Source organism: Apteryx rowi, unplaced genomic scaffold (assembly GCF_003343035.1).
Source record: "Apteryx rowi isolate R43461 unplaced genomic scaffold, aptRow1 scaffold_178, whole genome shotgun sequence".
Lineage (NCBI taxonomy): Eukaryota > Metazoa > Chordata > Aves > Apterygiformes > Apterygidae > Apteryx > Apteryx rowi.
This window is the reverse complement of record NW_020448063.1, coordinates 264551-281993: the sequence shown is the minus strand read 5'-3', so window position 1 is coordinate 281993 and position 17443 is coordinate 264551. Positions and strand designations below refer to the sequence as shown.

The 17443-nt window shown below is 36.2% G+C and overlaps 1 protein-coding gene across 1 annotated transcript in view; it reads right to left on the bottom strand.

Annotated features, from left to right (window-relative positions):
• The window catches only part of RXFP1 (relaxin family peptide receptor 1), a 36910-nt gene extending 26906 nt beyond the window's left edge, over positions 1 to 10004 (bottom strand). The window contains exons 1-2 of the mRNA XM_026061205.1: positions 9947 to 10004; positions 9211 to 9366 (exon numbers count right to left, since the gene is read on the bottom strand). Of these exons, the coding sequence (XP_025916990.1) occupies positions 9211 to 9366; positions 9947 to 10004 (214 nt within the window). The remainder of the gene's footprint in view (positions 1 to 9210; positions 9367 to 9946) is intronic.
• Between the last annotated feature and the right edge of the window lie 7439 nt (positions 10005 to 17443).

Here is a 17443-nt window from a genome sequence, read left to right as displayed (position 1 = left end):
AATGAAGAAATATAATTGCACTTTTCCAATGTTGGGGCATACTGACAAATTGTAATAACTTACGGTAAGTCCAAAACTATACTTAAATTTTACAGTGATGACTGTTGCAATGCCTAGAGCATCTGACCCTGGGAGTGAATTTCACAGCCGCAGTTTAGACACCCAGGTTCCTCTGTATAGCAAATGGAGAAAATGAAGAACCTAAAAACTGGACACCTACCAGTCAAGGCAAAGGCAGTTTAGTCCCAAATTGTATGTTATTGCACATGGACTACTTCTAGTACCTGCTGGTTAGTTTAAACCTAGCTCAGATGCTTACATGATACAATGCAATCCCAGGAAAACAGACATGAATTAAATCAGTTCAAATAAGGTGCACACTTTTCTAGATGAGCCAGATGAGGTGTTTGCACCAGTTTATTCTTGATTTTAGGGCAACATAATTCATTCAGTGCAAGTTAAAGAAAAAATAAACAGGCATGAATTTCCAAAAGATAAATATCTTCTCAATATTGTAACTTTACTGCTGTGAAACACTTGCATAGGTGAGTTTTATAAGTTTATATAACAATACTTTTGATCTATATACATCAATCCTATTTTCTATTCTATTTTTATTTCTTGATGTATTTACAATTTTTGGARTACATGTGACAATAAATTAAAATAAGCTAGTAGCATGAATACTTTTCTAAAACTTTGTGTTGCTTGAAAGTTCCTCTAGCATTAAGTCACTGCTGTGAGGACTAGAAGAGACAAAATCTAGTGAAATATATCAGGAATATATCAGGCCTGATATACCCATATGTACAGTTCCTCTTAATTAACATCAATATTTAAAGATCTCAACAAAGAAATTGATTAAAAGCTTCCAGAACCCCAGCAATGCTATTAAATTTGCTGATATTTGCACATCAGTGTAAATCTGCAATTATTTCAAGGGCATTTACTCTGGATCAACGGCAATGACAGAGAGAATAAAAGTTGGCCACACATAACTGTATGTATGAAAAATTTATATGTGAAGCTTGAAAATCTGATCTTTTGCCAAGTATTTGCTACATTATGAGTATGCTGCTGACTTCCAAGTGTTTTCTTTTTGCTTCAAAAACATAATTATAATCTAGAGTTTTCAAAACTGAATGGTGTCTCAGAAAATCCTAAAGCTCACATTTTAATTTCAACTATGATAGAAAAAATGACATGCCAGGAAAAGATGTGACTAACTGTAACATTATTCATTACTAGTTTTAATTTAAAATATAGAATTATCAAAGACTTCTGCAACATGCCAAGGCAAAAATCGTATCTCGATGAAATTCTGCATCCCTTATGAGCAATCTGGTAATATTAAAACATCTATCTTTTGTACAGATGCTTTGAAATATCCTGTAGAAATTTAGATTTCTGCTATAGAAATCGAGAAGATGAATTAAAGAATCTACAGAACTGAAATAATTCTCCAAGTTTATAGAGCTCCAAGGAAACACGTACAGAAACATTATGATATATATAGAGAGAATTTTATTACTTTCAATCTGTTGAATTTTACAGGCCCTTTTAAAAAGGGATAGTAAGTTACAGCCTCCTTAACAAGACAAGCCAGTCACCTGCTGACTGCACTATCCACAGTAACAGCTGGGGCCTGTGATTTTAGAGGTGAAGAGGTGCAAGACTTGCAAACAGCAGCTAGCTGCCATAGTTCTTTGGGAAATCCACATCCATGACTTCCTTTGTATATCTAGCCCATGAACTCTAGAGCCAAATGAACTTCTGTATGTGAACTCTGGGGAGCTGAACGCTACCTCTTGTTCTGAGAGCTCTTAGGCCTGGGAGCAAGACAGCCTGGGAGTAAGTACATTTAGCCAGTGAAGAACTCCTCCAGAGAGTCAGAAATATCTTAAATTAAATCTGCACGCCCGTTCTTGCTTCAGTGGACTGGAAAAATGTGGCTATGACACTGTGATTTAAAGACCAATGCACACACACAACAATAATTGCCTAGCTGCCAAAAAAATGGTTTTGCAGAACTATCAGAAAAATTGTCCGGAAGCCAAATTTCTAAACGTTGAGGTAACTGGTGTTCTCARAATAGCTCAGGCTACTTCATTCCACTGGATACTACACAATTAAAGACCATGCTCGTGAAAAAGATGGAATAAAACACTCTAGCACGGTGTTCTTTCCATTCCCCTTTTCTTATTGCTAGCAAGCAGAGGGCTAGTCAAATAAGTACCGGGAGTTGCTCTTTTATTAATGCCTAATTCACGATGCAACAATCCAGTCTACACAGATGCAAGTCATTAGGCACAATGCATGAATATTTTGGCTTAGAAATGAACAAGAATACTGAAATTTTTGTATTTTTAACAATTCTTATTTTTTAAATAATTTTTATTCTAAATATGACTTATGCTTGTGTTATTTGCATTTAAATATTTCCCCTAGAGAGTCACTAATTAATAACCTATTTCAACAACCAGTTCTGAGATGCAGCATGAGAACTAGGCTGGAAGTTTGCTCATTCATCCCTCTAGGTGAATGGGATTTCAGTGAACTTATGTAAAATGTAAAGTGTTTAAATGTAAATTTTTAAACATATATATTTAATAGGGGAGCAGATTAAGGAAAAGAATTGACATCTGAAGCTACTCAGAGAGATGATATTTTGAAAAAAAGTATCCAGGAGATGATTACTGGCAGCCTTATTTGGCTTCTGACCAAAGTTGGAGAGTCATTTATGTTACGATTTAACTTATCATAAGTTTTTGGAACTTGTCACATGGATTTCATCTAAATAAACATGAACTTTAAGGTAATAAGACAAACTGTGGCCTCAGTGAAAAGCTACATCACAAATACTGTTGTTCTGTGTGTTTTGCATTAATCTCTGTTGTATTTGTCTAGTGTTGTTAGTTTTAATTTTGTTTTGTTTATCATTAAGTATCACTGTTGAGCCAGAGATTTCAAAAAGCTTCTTGCCATGAATATGTATTTGGGAAGTCAGATACGCCATTGGGCTTTAAAGGGCTTTGTGTAGAGATTGTTTAGGAAACATTAACAGTGACATTGAAGCAGCATTGACTTCTATGTGAGAAACGTTCTTTGTTCTTTTAGTCTTAAGAGTAATTCCCATGTCAATATTGCCATAGCATTAAGCAGGAAGAATCTGTGATTATGCCTAGTATATATCTTCCCTAACATATGTTTAAAAAAGCAATGAATAAAAATTGTTCTTACCTTCCATCTGTAAACATCAAGCAGCTGCATAATCAAATCTATAAAAAAAGGAGGAAAAGCTCTTTCCTTGAAAATCAAGTTGAAGCCATTACATGTGAAATGAAAGGTAGTTGCAATAGGACAAAAAACTGTCAAACTCGCTCTGCTTTACCAGCTTGAGCTTTAATCAAGCTTGGGCACAGAAGGATGCTGGAATTACTATCTTTTTTTTACATACTAATGGATTTGATAACAGATACAAAAGTAGCTCCAACTGAAACATATAATATAKGTTAAATTGTTTAACATCACACTTTTGATGAAGAATTCTGTGCTTCAGAAAGTATGAGTACTGGGCAGAACAACAGAACAATTTATTATCACACTCAATCTGAGAAAGGGAAATTCCTCAAAGTTATAAGCTTTTATGACAAATTATGAAACTTTAAACAGATTATTTTTATTTAAAAATATTTTAGTTTATGACAAATTTGCAGAGCTGCCCCTTTTTACTTGGCAGAATATGTTTTCAAATTCAAAAGATAAGATTATATTTTCTATGCACATTTAAGGTTAGCTAGTGATACTCTGGAAAGAACCTCTCATAACTTAGGGTATGAAAAATTTCTAGCTTCCTCTTCTTATTGCAATCTACTATATTGCCTCAAACCCTCCCCATCAGGCTATCACACACAGTGTTTTATTGGTTTTGGAAAAGCTTCTGGGTGAGAAAGGCATGTGAATTTTCAAAGATGAGTGGCTTCATTCTACTCTAACATATCGGCTATGATTCACTCCATTGCAGAAGGGGTATGAAGGGGAAGAAACACTTCAGTTGAGCTGATCAGCAGAATATCCTCATCCTGAGGCTAAGCACTAACATGGGAGTCTGAGACCTACAATCTGTTCCTGGCTCTGCCTATGACCCTAATTTCAGGTCATTTCGCTTGCCTGTGCCTTAGGTTTATATTTATTATGTGGACAAATAGAACATGGCGGAAGGGAAAGGTGAAGCAGATTTGAGGAAGGCAGCATCTTTATGTGCATGGGTTGAACATTACAGCACATTTGTAAACAGATCTCTCAGTGAGGAGTCAGTTTAGTTTTAAATATTTATAATCATGTTATGCTGTTACTGAGCATGCAGTGCATGAAACTACTATTGCAAATCTTTTCAAAAATTACTACAATAAACATCATCATAAGAATAAAGTGGGAAACTAAACTTTGCAAAATGAAAGAAATGGGCAGAACTGCTATAAGGTACTTAGAATATCCATTGAAGCCTCTCTACCTTTTCAGGCAAAGGGTATAGGATAAGTTTGAGACCTTATCTATAAAATGTTTGTGGTACATATCCACTGCATCTGTCTTGGGGGGGGCGGGGGGAGTCCAGTGATGCCTGAGTCCAGAAGAAGCAGTTTTTGCCGAGAGGCAAAGGGAATACGACACAAACTCCCAGTAGTTTGGCAAACTTGCAAGTTACATGTTAATGGGGAGTCCAGACACCAGCCTCCTCTCATCTCTTTTTAAAGACGACTGAATGACTAGTTTCAGTAGTTTTAGAGACTCGTATTTCGTCTCTTTTGTAGTGATGCAAAAAGAACAGGAGCTGTTTCTTCCCTCAGCCTACATGCTTTGCATGATCTGTTTCTAAACATATGCTGGTAAACAATTCTATCAACCTATACGCCACCAGACATCAAACAAAAATAAATTAACAATAATCCAGTAAAGTAGTGGGCAGCCAAATTTTAAACTGTAGGTCTAATCAGGCATATTGGATGTGGAGGTTTTAGATTCCAGGAAAAGTAATTGATTCACAAGACAAGAATACCTAGCTTGCTTTTGCATCATATCGTGATTGCCAGCCACAGGTGAAGCAACTATGCTTTTTTCTTTCTGTTTCAAAGGCATTTTAATACTTCTACAAAACACCTCTCTTCTGGAAGATCTGTGTGTGATTTTTGTGCTAACTGCTTCTCTGTTTCTTTCACTGATATTATTTAAAAGTATTATTTCAGTAATTGAAGTTGCTATTAATATGCAGCACACTTATGGATTTCTGTTAAACACCTGGACTTTGAGTTTTTTTATGTTCAGAATACCTGATTTTTCAAATATGGTATTATGGTTTTCAAAAGTGGGGTTTTTCTCAGCATCATTTTCTTCAGCGGTATTGTCCTTTCCATCACAAAAAAACCCTACAGTAGATGATAGATTTTTGCTTTGTGTTTCCTTACGTTACAACACTGGTCTAAGATAGGTACGAGTCTTTGTCACAATATTTTTCTGTAGGTTTAAGAAAATGCTTTATCGTTACTGAAGAAATCATTACTGAAGCAGTTGCTTTAACTAGCTATACTTGTGATACATAAAGAATTTCTGAATTGAGGGTAATTACTGATTTTTCCCTTCCCACACATGCCGGGTTGAATCCTGTAGAATGCCTGTCTCAAAGCTCTTATTCAATTTTATGACAGATGGAAGTGTAAATGAGTTTAAAAATTGAGCTACCTAATCTTATAAATTTAAAGTACCTTGTGCATAAGATTAAAATTTTCACTGGTGCTGCATAAAACAATTACTAAACTGGATTAATTTCTTTTTGAACTGTTTTTCTGTAACCAGGAGCAGTGACTTCAGCTGGAAACTAATCGTAAATTAGAAAATGGACAGAAAGAGCCAGATACAACTAGCACAGGGCAAGAATACTAAAGTGGTCCTGGGAAACTGCAGCAGAAAAAAGAGCTGGATAGTTTCTTTGTCTTGGGAGCTAATCAGTGAGGTTTCCTTCCTTGACATTTTAAGAAAGATGAATGGATAAAAAAACAGCTATCTCACAAAGATTTGTACACTTACTGGAATGTAGGAGTATTACAATGATATTAAAAAAAAAAAATCTTAACAGAATACATTGTTCTTAAGCAATATGTGATTCTTCCTTTATTCAAACAATAAAATTTAACTGCAACATCAGTGTTCAAAAACACATCGCTGCTGAACAGGACCTTAATGCATTATACAATTTATTCATTTCTAAATTAGAATATGGGATCAAGATATAAGAATAGCACTAATAGCCCAGGTTGCTCAATGAGTCAGTACAATGACTTCATCTTTTGTAACTTAGGCTTTCAGAGATTGAGTCTAATTCTTGAATTGCTACACCCAGAAGTGCATTCGGTATTGCAGCTGAATGTCTTGCAGGCTAAGCAATCTCATATATCCTATTATGAAATCTGTGTCTATCCTAATCCCCACTTGATCAAACTGTACACTTCCAGCAAGTCCTTGCAAAACAGACTTGTTGGTACTTGTTGGAACAGAAATGGAACATGTATAAAACTATTGAAGAGCTGACTTGTGCTTGGACTCCAACGTAACAGGGCACCACCTTCAACAGTCTCTGCTGCTGTAGGATGAGATAGTTACAGAAGGATAACAGAACAAGAGCCAGTTTTATTCAAGATTTTCATTATTGGCAATGGAAAGGAAAGTACGTTTATGGCATCAGCAAGTGACATAAAACTAGGAAAAGCTTTTCATATGGAATAATACCCTGGAATTTGAATCTGATAGGCATAAACACAAGATACTGCATGTAGGCACAACAGTCAGCTGCACAGATAAGCAGTGAGAACAAATGACAAGGATACAGCTCTGCGGAGACATCTGAGGGCCAGAGAATTCAGAATAGGAATTGATGTGACGCATTTGTGAAGACAACAGACTTCACGGTGGGGTGAATCATCAGGGGTTGGACCAGAAAGACACATGACAAAACCCTTACTCCAACAGCACCAGAGCAAAATCAGCTGAACAGTGCCCATGTTTGGACATCACAATTTGAGAAAGATGAAGAAGGATTTCACTTTCCCATCTAAGTCCTGCAAAGAAGAAGACCAGCTTCCTTCACTACGCCCTTCCAGAATTGAAAGCATCCATCACATTTCTAGTGTGCCATCCTGTACAAAGCAAACCTTAGAATTTCAGTCAGCCATTACTCTGGCTAAAATTTTCCTTTTGTCCAAAGCATATTTTCTAGAAAGATTTCTACCTAAATGGAAGAAATTCAGCACCCAATAGTATCTATTCTTTGACATTTTATGCCTGGCTACAACACAAGACCACTTTAACTTTTTTGGGGTGGGATACGTGTGTTTGTGGAACAGGTTCAGTTGTAAATATCATACCCACAAAGAGAATTTCTGCATTTTACATATGTTGGTGTGTAACCAACAACAGGCACATCTGATCCATTTCAGAAATTATCTCCTAGCATTAATGGAAAACAATGTCTGGTCAAAATCAAAAAGGACATAGGAGAAACTCCTGTCATCTGATCAACCCAGAGGGACTGAAGGCCAGCACACACGTTTACATTCTGTGAGATGAGAGTAATGGGGTGAAAAAAAATGACATGACTCCAGTGAATCATAAACCACTGGCTGACAGTGAGCTTCAGGATTGTTTTTCTAATAGTCTTATCCAGCATATCTGTCACTTATGGCTCCCTAGAAATGTTTGAAATTTTTGATCTGTAGAACTAGACAGGCACTTGGCAAGTTTTGTTTGCTTCATGAACTGGATCTCTTGAATACAGCAGAGCTAGTTAAAATAGTTTTTGTCAGCCTAACTAGGTCTTTTTTTGTGGGCAGGGGGTGGGGAGGGAAGCTGCCCTGATGAAAGAGACACTATTTTCAAAATTGTATTGATTTTGCTAAGAACACTTGTGAAAAATATCTTCATAATATTTTCATTTCAAATTATTTCTTTCAGAGAATATTTTTCAATTTTTTTTTATTTTTATTTTTTTTACTTGCCCCTGCCTCTCCACACACACATTTCAGATGATACCATGCCTGGCTGGACACCGGCAGAGGTTTCACCTGCTCAGCTCTGGGGAGGCAGGGTGCGAGGCAGGGTGCTATACCTCTGGCTGCCCTCCACTGTAACAGGCAAGCTGCTAAGAAATCGGAAGGCTAGTTTCCCCATCTGCCATGGATCAGAAGCTCTGGAGAGCAGCTCTGAAAATATCCAGACTGTTATTAAGTTGACAATGCCAGTAAATAAAATGCGCCAGGGCCGATTTGCTCTCCCTGTGGCCCATAGTTCACAACCAAATGGCAAAACTCTCTTCTCACAAAATATATGGAGGCCTTTCCCCAAACTACCCCTGCCCTGTGCTACCCTCCAAGCTGGGCCCAGGCACTGCCTAAGAGAACGGTGTTCAGCACAAACTAAAGCTGGGCCAGGGCCAGGCTCACAAATAAACCATACAGACAGGCAAATGCCAGTGCACAAGCCATGCCCTGGCCCTGCGCAGCTTGCCGCAGGGATTAGGTCTGCCAACCAAGCCTGCCACCCAGTGTGGCCAGGGTGCCAAGGATCATGCCAGTAACAGGCAGCAGTGGTCAGGCTATTCATATATCCTCACATTTTGACATTTCCCAAATCCAGAGCATGGCAGCAGTGGAACTTGTAAAACACACAGGTGCACGTACAAACACACACATACACAAGTCAAGGTTTTGTTTTTTCTCCTGAGTTAGGACATAAAGGATTTCTGAAAAACCTTGAAAAGTCTTCTTGATCTAAAATTACATTTCCCAGCCAGCTTTGAAAGTTACTTTAAAAATAATGCCAATTCTGTTAGTGCATATGTCTACCTTTCCTCAGCAGGGATCTTTGCTAGATCACGTACATACATACACATCAAAATGACAAGCACAAACAAGTACAAAGCAGGGATAAAACGGGATAAACTAATATAATATGCAAACAAAAACATGGCCCTTTTTTTTTTTTTAAAACAAATGACTTGTTGGGTGGTTTTATTAGTGAAACCAAATGACTGCTATATCCTCTGCAATACATTTAACTTTTCTATTGCTAATACTCCACGACTGTCTCAGTGTCAACAGTGTATGGGTTTAAGTGACTGTCAGACTGCAGCTACAGAAACAAACGAAGATTGTAATCACATACCACAGTTGTCTTCATCAGCCTGATTCCCACAGTCATCCTCACCATTACAGTGAAGTAGCTGAGGCAAACACTTTGTAATATTGCCACATGGAAAGTAGCCCAGGGGGCACGTGACACCAACCCCAGAATTGTGATCTTCCAAAGAATCGCAGATGACTAAAGAAAAACAGAAGGAACGTGCTTACTTTAAGATACATTCTTAATGTTTGAAAATCATTGGGATTACGCTTTTATAAATACTCATTTACATTTGAATGTGGATATCAAGTGATAAATACATATGAGTTCATTGGACATGCAGTTTACAACAGTATATTAAGCGCTGTTAACTTGGCAAGAAACATTTATTTTGTAAGCTAATTAAAATTTGCTTTGATATAAAGCAACAAGGTAATTCCTCCCCACACATCCCAGTAATATGATGAAAATGCTAATCATACAAGACAAATGACCTCTGGCCACAATTTAAAAGAATAGTTTCTCTTTGCACTAGAAATTAATTTATTATAGCAATACCCAGATAAGCCGTGTAGATATGGGCAGTATTAATTTGTGCTGAAATTTCAGACCCGGATAGATAAGTCCTGTTTATACACAGTCAGAATTAGATATGTTCAAATGCATTCTAATTTTAAAGCAATTACTAGATGTAAACGGACCAAGCATCAAAGAACAAGGAAAGTGCAAATAACTCTGTGACATAGTTTTGCTGAAGGATGACTAAGATGACACATACCTGCAATTATGAATCCTTTGGAAGAGTAGTCAGCCTCATCCAAAAAATATGGAGACATTGTTCAGAGTCTATCCACCTGAAGTTTAGATGCACAGATCTCATTTTCTGCTAAGCCCACTGCTTATAGGAGACCCTTTCACAAAATACAGGGATCTCATTCAAGTAATAGAGGGAGAGAAGGTAGAGGGATGCTGCTGAGGGACAGCTGGGATGGCTGGAACACTCAAGAACTGGATGCTACCCATCCTCTATTCCTCACCTCTCTGTACTGCAGCAGCTTCAATTCCCCACATTTACAGACACGTGATGCTTTACCAGTCCCTCCAATGCACCTGAGCTACAAATTCTGCCACTTTTTCCAGGCAGAGAACAATTGTTCTACTGCTTTTCCAGTAGACTGCAGGGTGCCAGCTCAAGTTTCCTGTCATATGCTCTATGACAGGATCAGCTTCTTCCCAACAGCACATGATGGAGAGTTTTAAATTACTCTAGAAAGGAATTTGTTTAGTCCCCAATATATTGGGAACAGAAAAAAGCACAATCAGGAAAGAATGTTTTCTAGCGCTTTTCATGCTCCCGAAGCTTCGGTAAGCCTACCTAGTGAAGCAGCATTCTGCAAAGGCCCGCTAATTTAATTACTGAAGTACTTTCAAAATAAAATATCAAATCTTTGTTACAGCTAACATTTGACTTAGTGGATGCTGTCATAAAAAGATATAAATTCCAATACAAATTATATTTCAAGCTTCACTGCTCTCTCAGAGCACTTGAAATACTCTATACAGCCTCCACTAACCGTGATGTGATGCTCACTCAAATAGTATATTTCCACTTCTGCAACATGCAATTATTTTTCAGGCTATTTTTATAATACAAGATGTAAATCTTTTATCCAACTTTCTCAGTATAACAAGAAACACATTATTATACAATATTTCACTTTTGTTCTCATTCTTCTCCTGGACTAAAGGAATCATCTGAAAGTGAATTAAGTAAGTACCTCAAATTCATAAGAAATTTCTTCTGGAAGAACTTTCACATTTTAAACCCTCAGCAATATTTACAACTGTTGAAAATTGAAATGTAGGCACAATATCAGAAGGAAATTCTGAGATCAGTATTCCATTATTCCCAGATGCACAGAATTCTCTTTGATACTACAAGTGTTTTCCATAGAAAGAGAAAGCCATATATCCCAGTGGACAATCACTGCATGATTTTGAAAAGCTACTTTGCTTTTATATACAACTGTCTCACTTGTGTAATTGCTCAGAGATGTTTGCTCTAGGTTCCCATTCCTCCTATATGTAAGTACCAATGATAAGGCCATGTTCCTTTCCCAGGGGGAATTCACTCTTGCCCACTGCTCTCTATTTCTCTGCTGTTCTATGCTGATATTCAGAATGATACATCTAACCTGTTTCTCCCCAAAACAAGTGGTACACAGGCTCATGATACGGTATTAAGCAAACAGACTGTGTGTAGTACTTAAGTGTCTAAGTCTCATGCAGCAAAAACACACAGAGCACAGAGACAATTAAGACTCCCTTCAGTGCAGTTATCTGTCATGACCTAAGTAACCATTGAGATACTGTTAAGGAACAATAATATGGAAAAACAAATAGAAGTGAAAAAAAGAGCCTACATTTTGCCAGGCCTTTTTCACTGCACACTGAAGATGCTCAGACTGAGCTGAATGTTGTGCTTAAAAAAGCTAATCTCTATACAGTTTATATTCCAAATTATGACATTTATCTTCTCAAGGTAGTATTGAATGGATTTTCCCAGTATTTTCTAATAACTATTATTAATTAGTAATTAGTATTAATTCCTGAACTGATTTATGAATTTACTTTCTGTTACAGTTTAGAAATCATTCTTTGTGAAAGAATGAATGATTTCTTATTGTTTAATTTTATGAATTCTTTGTAAATTTATAGCCTTTTTGGAAACCTGCATCACTCATTTTGTGTTAAGGAGGATGACCCTGGCATGTAAATATCTATCTGGGAAAGAAGTTATCAAGGCCATCAGAACTTAAACAACTTTTTCCTAGCCTGATCGTGGAAAGCACCAGTCTTTGTCCAATGACTTGTTAACGTCACTTTGTTTATGCAACAAAGACAGAAGTTTGGACCCTGCAGATCATAGGAGATTTATGAGTGGAAAAAAAAACAAACCTCTGAGGAAATATTTGGCAAAGACAACAAAGGTAGAAAGGAGATGAGGGAAAAAAATGCATTGTAAAACACTAGACAATATTCAAATGATTGTCTTCTAGATTAAAGAAATTAAGAGTGTTTCTAGGTGAGGAGAAGGGATACAGATAGCACTGAAAAAAATGAACTACTCTAATCTCTCCTGTTTTGCTGTCCTTTTTTTTTTTTTTTTAATAGCTAAGCTTCCTGATAGCATGGCTCTAAAAATTACTGATTAATGGCTATTTATCATGTCATTGGCTGTTTCACATTGGTGTTAAACCAAGAAAAAGAAATATCTTATTTTGTAGTCATTTTTATTAACTCATAGGTCAGTATGTATATCAAGCTTCAAAGGTATCTCTATTTGTTTAACAGGTTCTCCTTCACTGCTCATCTGGGATAGAACATCTCACCTTTGCTTCTTGTGGCTAAACTAGTATTGTAAAAGCACAAGACCCCCTATAATGCAAAAGAAGTACCATCAGCAAACCATATAAATAATCAGCTTGAACATTAATGTGGCTTGATTCATATAAACAATTTGAGTTCTATAATAAATAAGTTTGGGCCAATATTGTTATCTTATGCAGTCAACAGAACTTGTCAGAAAAAAAACTGATGTCCTTTGGAGATATATCAAACAGTGGGGTAGACAGAAAGTTAAAGGAAGACTAAAAATTGCTAAAATGTGTATAAAGAATTTAGCTACAGAGGTAGAAATGAGAGAAAAAAAGTGAAACTCAGGACAGCTTTGTTTATGCCTCAGTTGTGAGGATGAGAACTATAAATCTGTGACAGACTTGATTTTGTCATAAGGTTTGCTTTTACAGATATTCCAAGCAAAAAATTTCATCTTTGTATAGATAATATAGAAAAGCACCTCCTGACTCTCCAGTGACATAGAAGTAATTTCACACATTTCAGCTACTCCATATGAGCAAAATATCTTTTCTCACAATGATCACAGTAAACATTAGTATATTTGCAGTGTATCTAGAACAAACAGAAAAGAAATAGGTGAACTGTTATCAAAACAAATGGCAAAGACACGAACAAGCATCTTGCTGACAAAATGCTCACCATTTCATTTCAGAATAATGTTCTGCAGTCTAGTGCATATTCATGATTCTGCAAACAATATACTTCTGACTACCACATACTTAGGGTTTTTTCCACCCCCTCTGATTCCTCTCAAGCTTTCAAAAAGAGAACATGAAATCAGGATGGATTCTTTCACCTGAAATACTTTTACAGCACCTACATGTGTGTCAGGTAACAGGGACAAAGAACCACCAAGCAGTTGTCTTTAAGCTTCATCTGCCTTTCTCAAGATTTCCTGTGATGCCTCTGTTCCCAAATTCATGTCATACAACTTTCAAACCTATGCAGATCTGTTGCTCTGAGGCATTTACTGCTCAAGCAGTCATCCATGATCTTTCCTTTAGCCTGAAGAAAGTGGGCAACTTTTCCAGCTAGTCTTTAAATGATAAGGCTAATTTAACACAGAAACTGCCAAAAATTTCCTTATTCAGAGGAATAAGTACAAGCTGGCTTGTCTCCTGGTGTAAGATGTTAAAACTGTCTGATCTCTTGCACAGGTTCAGAATCACTAGGGAAAGAACATGACAGTTGCTCTTTCTTTAAGCTCACTCATAAAAAGAAATAGCAGAAACGCACTTGGACAAGCCAAAAGCAAGATATTCGCTGAGAACATGGTTTTCCTTCAAACTATAAATTGGTTCATCAAGCTCACTATTCCTATGTATTCTTCAAGAAATTTCATGAACCCTTTAAGAGAGATCTTCATGTTTTGGGGTCACAAATTGTGTGCGAGAAACCAAACAAAGGAGCATTTATACACACTGGAAGAACAATAACTTAACACAATTACCTGTAGCTTCCAAAAGACAAAAGAATATGATTCAGTCATGGAAACAGAACAAGCTAATTAGAGTCAACAGCAATTAAATTAATCAAAGCAGTATGATTCACTGCTTAGTACTTGTTAGTCACATCAGTGTCAATCATATCATTATAGCCTCAAATAAGGGTATATCATAATAGCAGCAAAATATTTTCACATTTTACTAAATTTTAATCAGATGAAGACCCAGCTTCATATATTAGCTCAAAATGACTCAAATTTCATCAGCCAAACAAGCCAATATGTTTTCCTTCCCTTTGAAGCAGCTATTACTTTGAAAGTGTTGAGGTTGAGGAAATCCAACTATTTTAAAAAGCAGTCCTCGGAGAAAGAGGACTGAGGCATGATTATGGTAGTGAAAAATCCACCCTGTACTTACTAGGATAGAACTACAAAGCCTGAGAGAAACCTCAAGCAGTCTGGGCTACTGCCTTGTACAAACTCCCCAGCTGGAAATTAGCCAGAATATTTTAAAACCAATATAACAGTAATATATCCTAGTTCCCAAGATTAATAAAATGTAGCTGAATTATTTTTAGATGTTTTAAATTCCAAAAGAAAGGAAGTTCACATTGCTACTGTTGATACCAAGTAAAAACTAATAGAAGACAGGTATACACAGGAAAAGATTGAAGTGCTAGGAGATGGAGGATCAGCAAAAGGGAAAAGGAGACATCAAAGACAGGAGAACAAAAAGCATACTTAGATTGAATAATCAAAAAGAGACCCTAGGTCTTGGTTTTAAAATTAATTTCAATAGTTTGATTTATGCTTTTTGMGTAATTTTTAATACTTCAACAATTACCAAAGCAGTCAACAGGTTTTCTGCTGCCGCCTTTGTGCTTATTTTAAATGCAAGTTTTTCAGAGAGACCGATGTAAATTTATCAAATGGTAAGGATTTTTTCCCCTATATTTTAGTTGCTGTATTTTTTCTATACCAGTGGTAAATGGGCTAGAACAAGAGGACTAAATCTTTTCTTTTGAAATGGTTGTCTTAAAACAGAACATTTTCTTCAACTAAAATGGAAAGAGTCAACAAGGAAACATTAAAGATCTGATTTGATTTTGTCTCTCATTTTTACTAGTCTGCATACTTCAAGATAATAGTAGGTCAAAAAATTCCACTTCCACTGAAATTTATTCTAAGGGTATGTGAACTGGCTTTCAAAAACCTTTACTGTCACATAGAGGAGAGCTCGTAGGACTGTAACCTTTATTTTCAAAGATATATCATTAAAATGAGGATATCAAACAAGTACAGGACAATAAATTCCCTTATCTTCAAAAAGAGATAAAGAATGATTGACAAAGAACTTTGATGACAATTGGTTGACCAACTCTAATCAGAAGTATTTGAGTGGCCAAATGGCAGAAAAAAAGATATGAGAAAAATCTTATAAAGACAATAATTTTTTTTTTTTAAGGCTAAATTAGTTTTTTAAAGCTGAATTAGCAGTTCCATTCTGAATTATTCAGCTTCTTCCCACTAAATGAAACAAGGGAATCTTTGAACAATTTATGATAAAGACCATGATAAAGTTAGTCCAGTGTATTTCAGGATAAAAATATGAAATTAATTCTTATACGCTTTTAACTTATTACAGTTTTACCAGCATGTAATTTTATAAAGACTCTTCTGAAGTTGATCCTTCTTTCATGAAAATGTTTCTGATGATCTCTGTGAATAAGTAATGGGAATCCTGTCCTATTAAAATTATTAACATTAAAGACCCCCAATAAATAATTTATTAAAACTAAATTCTGGAGTCTCATACAAGAATAAAAAATAGTTTATGTATTTGAACTTTAATGCTGTTAATATATAAGTTTGGACTAACTCCCTTGGGTAAAAATTGTAGACCGATATACACCTTGCTCCAGTGGCTATTAGACACATTAGCAAAGGCATTAATCCTTGAGACAAAGCATAAGGAGCTTAAATGATTTCAACATCAGTACAGGATCTCCACTGGGATATAATTAACTGTTATCATTATGTTGCCTTTTCTGTGATTTGCTCCTCTCCTACTTTGCTAATTGTTCAGCCCTGATGCTGCCTAAAATAATTTCTAAGTATCTGTATAGGCACATGCACTAAGTTTGTAATTTCAGGCTTTATGGGGTGTAAATGACACAGTGCTATTTATTCAGAATCCCGAATAGCTGCAACGATTTCACTTCTAAAACACCAGTATTTTTTTATATTTGGGCCGTAGCTTTTCCAGCTAGAACTACATTTTCAGTTGCAATTGCATTACATTTATATTTTCTTGATAATAAGAGATGTCATTCCAGGAGTGTTCAGGACTTGAATTACACCTGCTTTGAGACCTCTTCTTGGCAGCTCTCTATGAATACTTAGTAGCAATTCATGCACCTACTCTGAAGTTCTCTTCTACAGTAATCTCACAGTCTGTGGTATCTTGCTTTGCAAATGCATGTGGAGGCTCAAAAAGAACCTGTTCTGCACCATGACAACACACTGSGGTCTTTATGTATGAATGTAAGGTTCTGATTTCATGTTTCTTTCCCATATGAACTGAGACCAACTTTGTAAAATGTTTGCTTCCACTAAACACAACGTAGCGCAAAGGATTTTGGCAAAAAAGATACATATATCATGGCTGCCTATACTGCATGCCAATCTGGTCATTATCGTGGATTTTACTTTCACATTTTATCTTTATGTCTTGCTGTGCATTTCAAAATGCTGTCACTTCAGAAGCAGTTTCCAAAGCACAAAATTTGCACCATCTTTTGCAAAATATAGACTCCTGTCTCATAGCAACATTACTAAACTTAGTTATCAGTTATGCCACAGACAATTCAGTCTAATTAATCCAGCTATAGCACTGGAAGATCCTCTTTGTCTAACTGCCAGACAAATCAGCTGCAGGGACAGTAACTGCTAGTAGAGCAATTCAGACTGGTCACACAGCACCTTGCCAGAGGATTTGGCTCCTATACCTTTTATTAATTTGTCTTTTTGTTCTGTTTACGCAAAACCTAGAATAAAAGGATTCTGATGCACATAAAAAGCTTAAAGAGCTAATATTAATTGAAAATGCTCCAATATGTAATGAATTTTATCCTGAAACTCAAATTTCGTGAGGCATTACCACAGGATTAGAGTTTAGCACAACATCTAACAAAGATGCAGATGAATGAGCAGAGACACCTCTCTGCCACTCATTCCCCTCTTCTTCCTCCTCTCTCCTCAAATATAYACAATTTAAATGATATCTGATTATTACTTTAGCTTAGAAATATGCTCCGTTATCTCCATCTTCTGACAGGATTTTCTGTAGAAATATATAAGGATAGGCTTTTATTTGCCCTGCAGTTCTAAATTAGTATAACTCCTTCAATT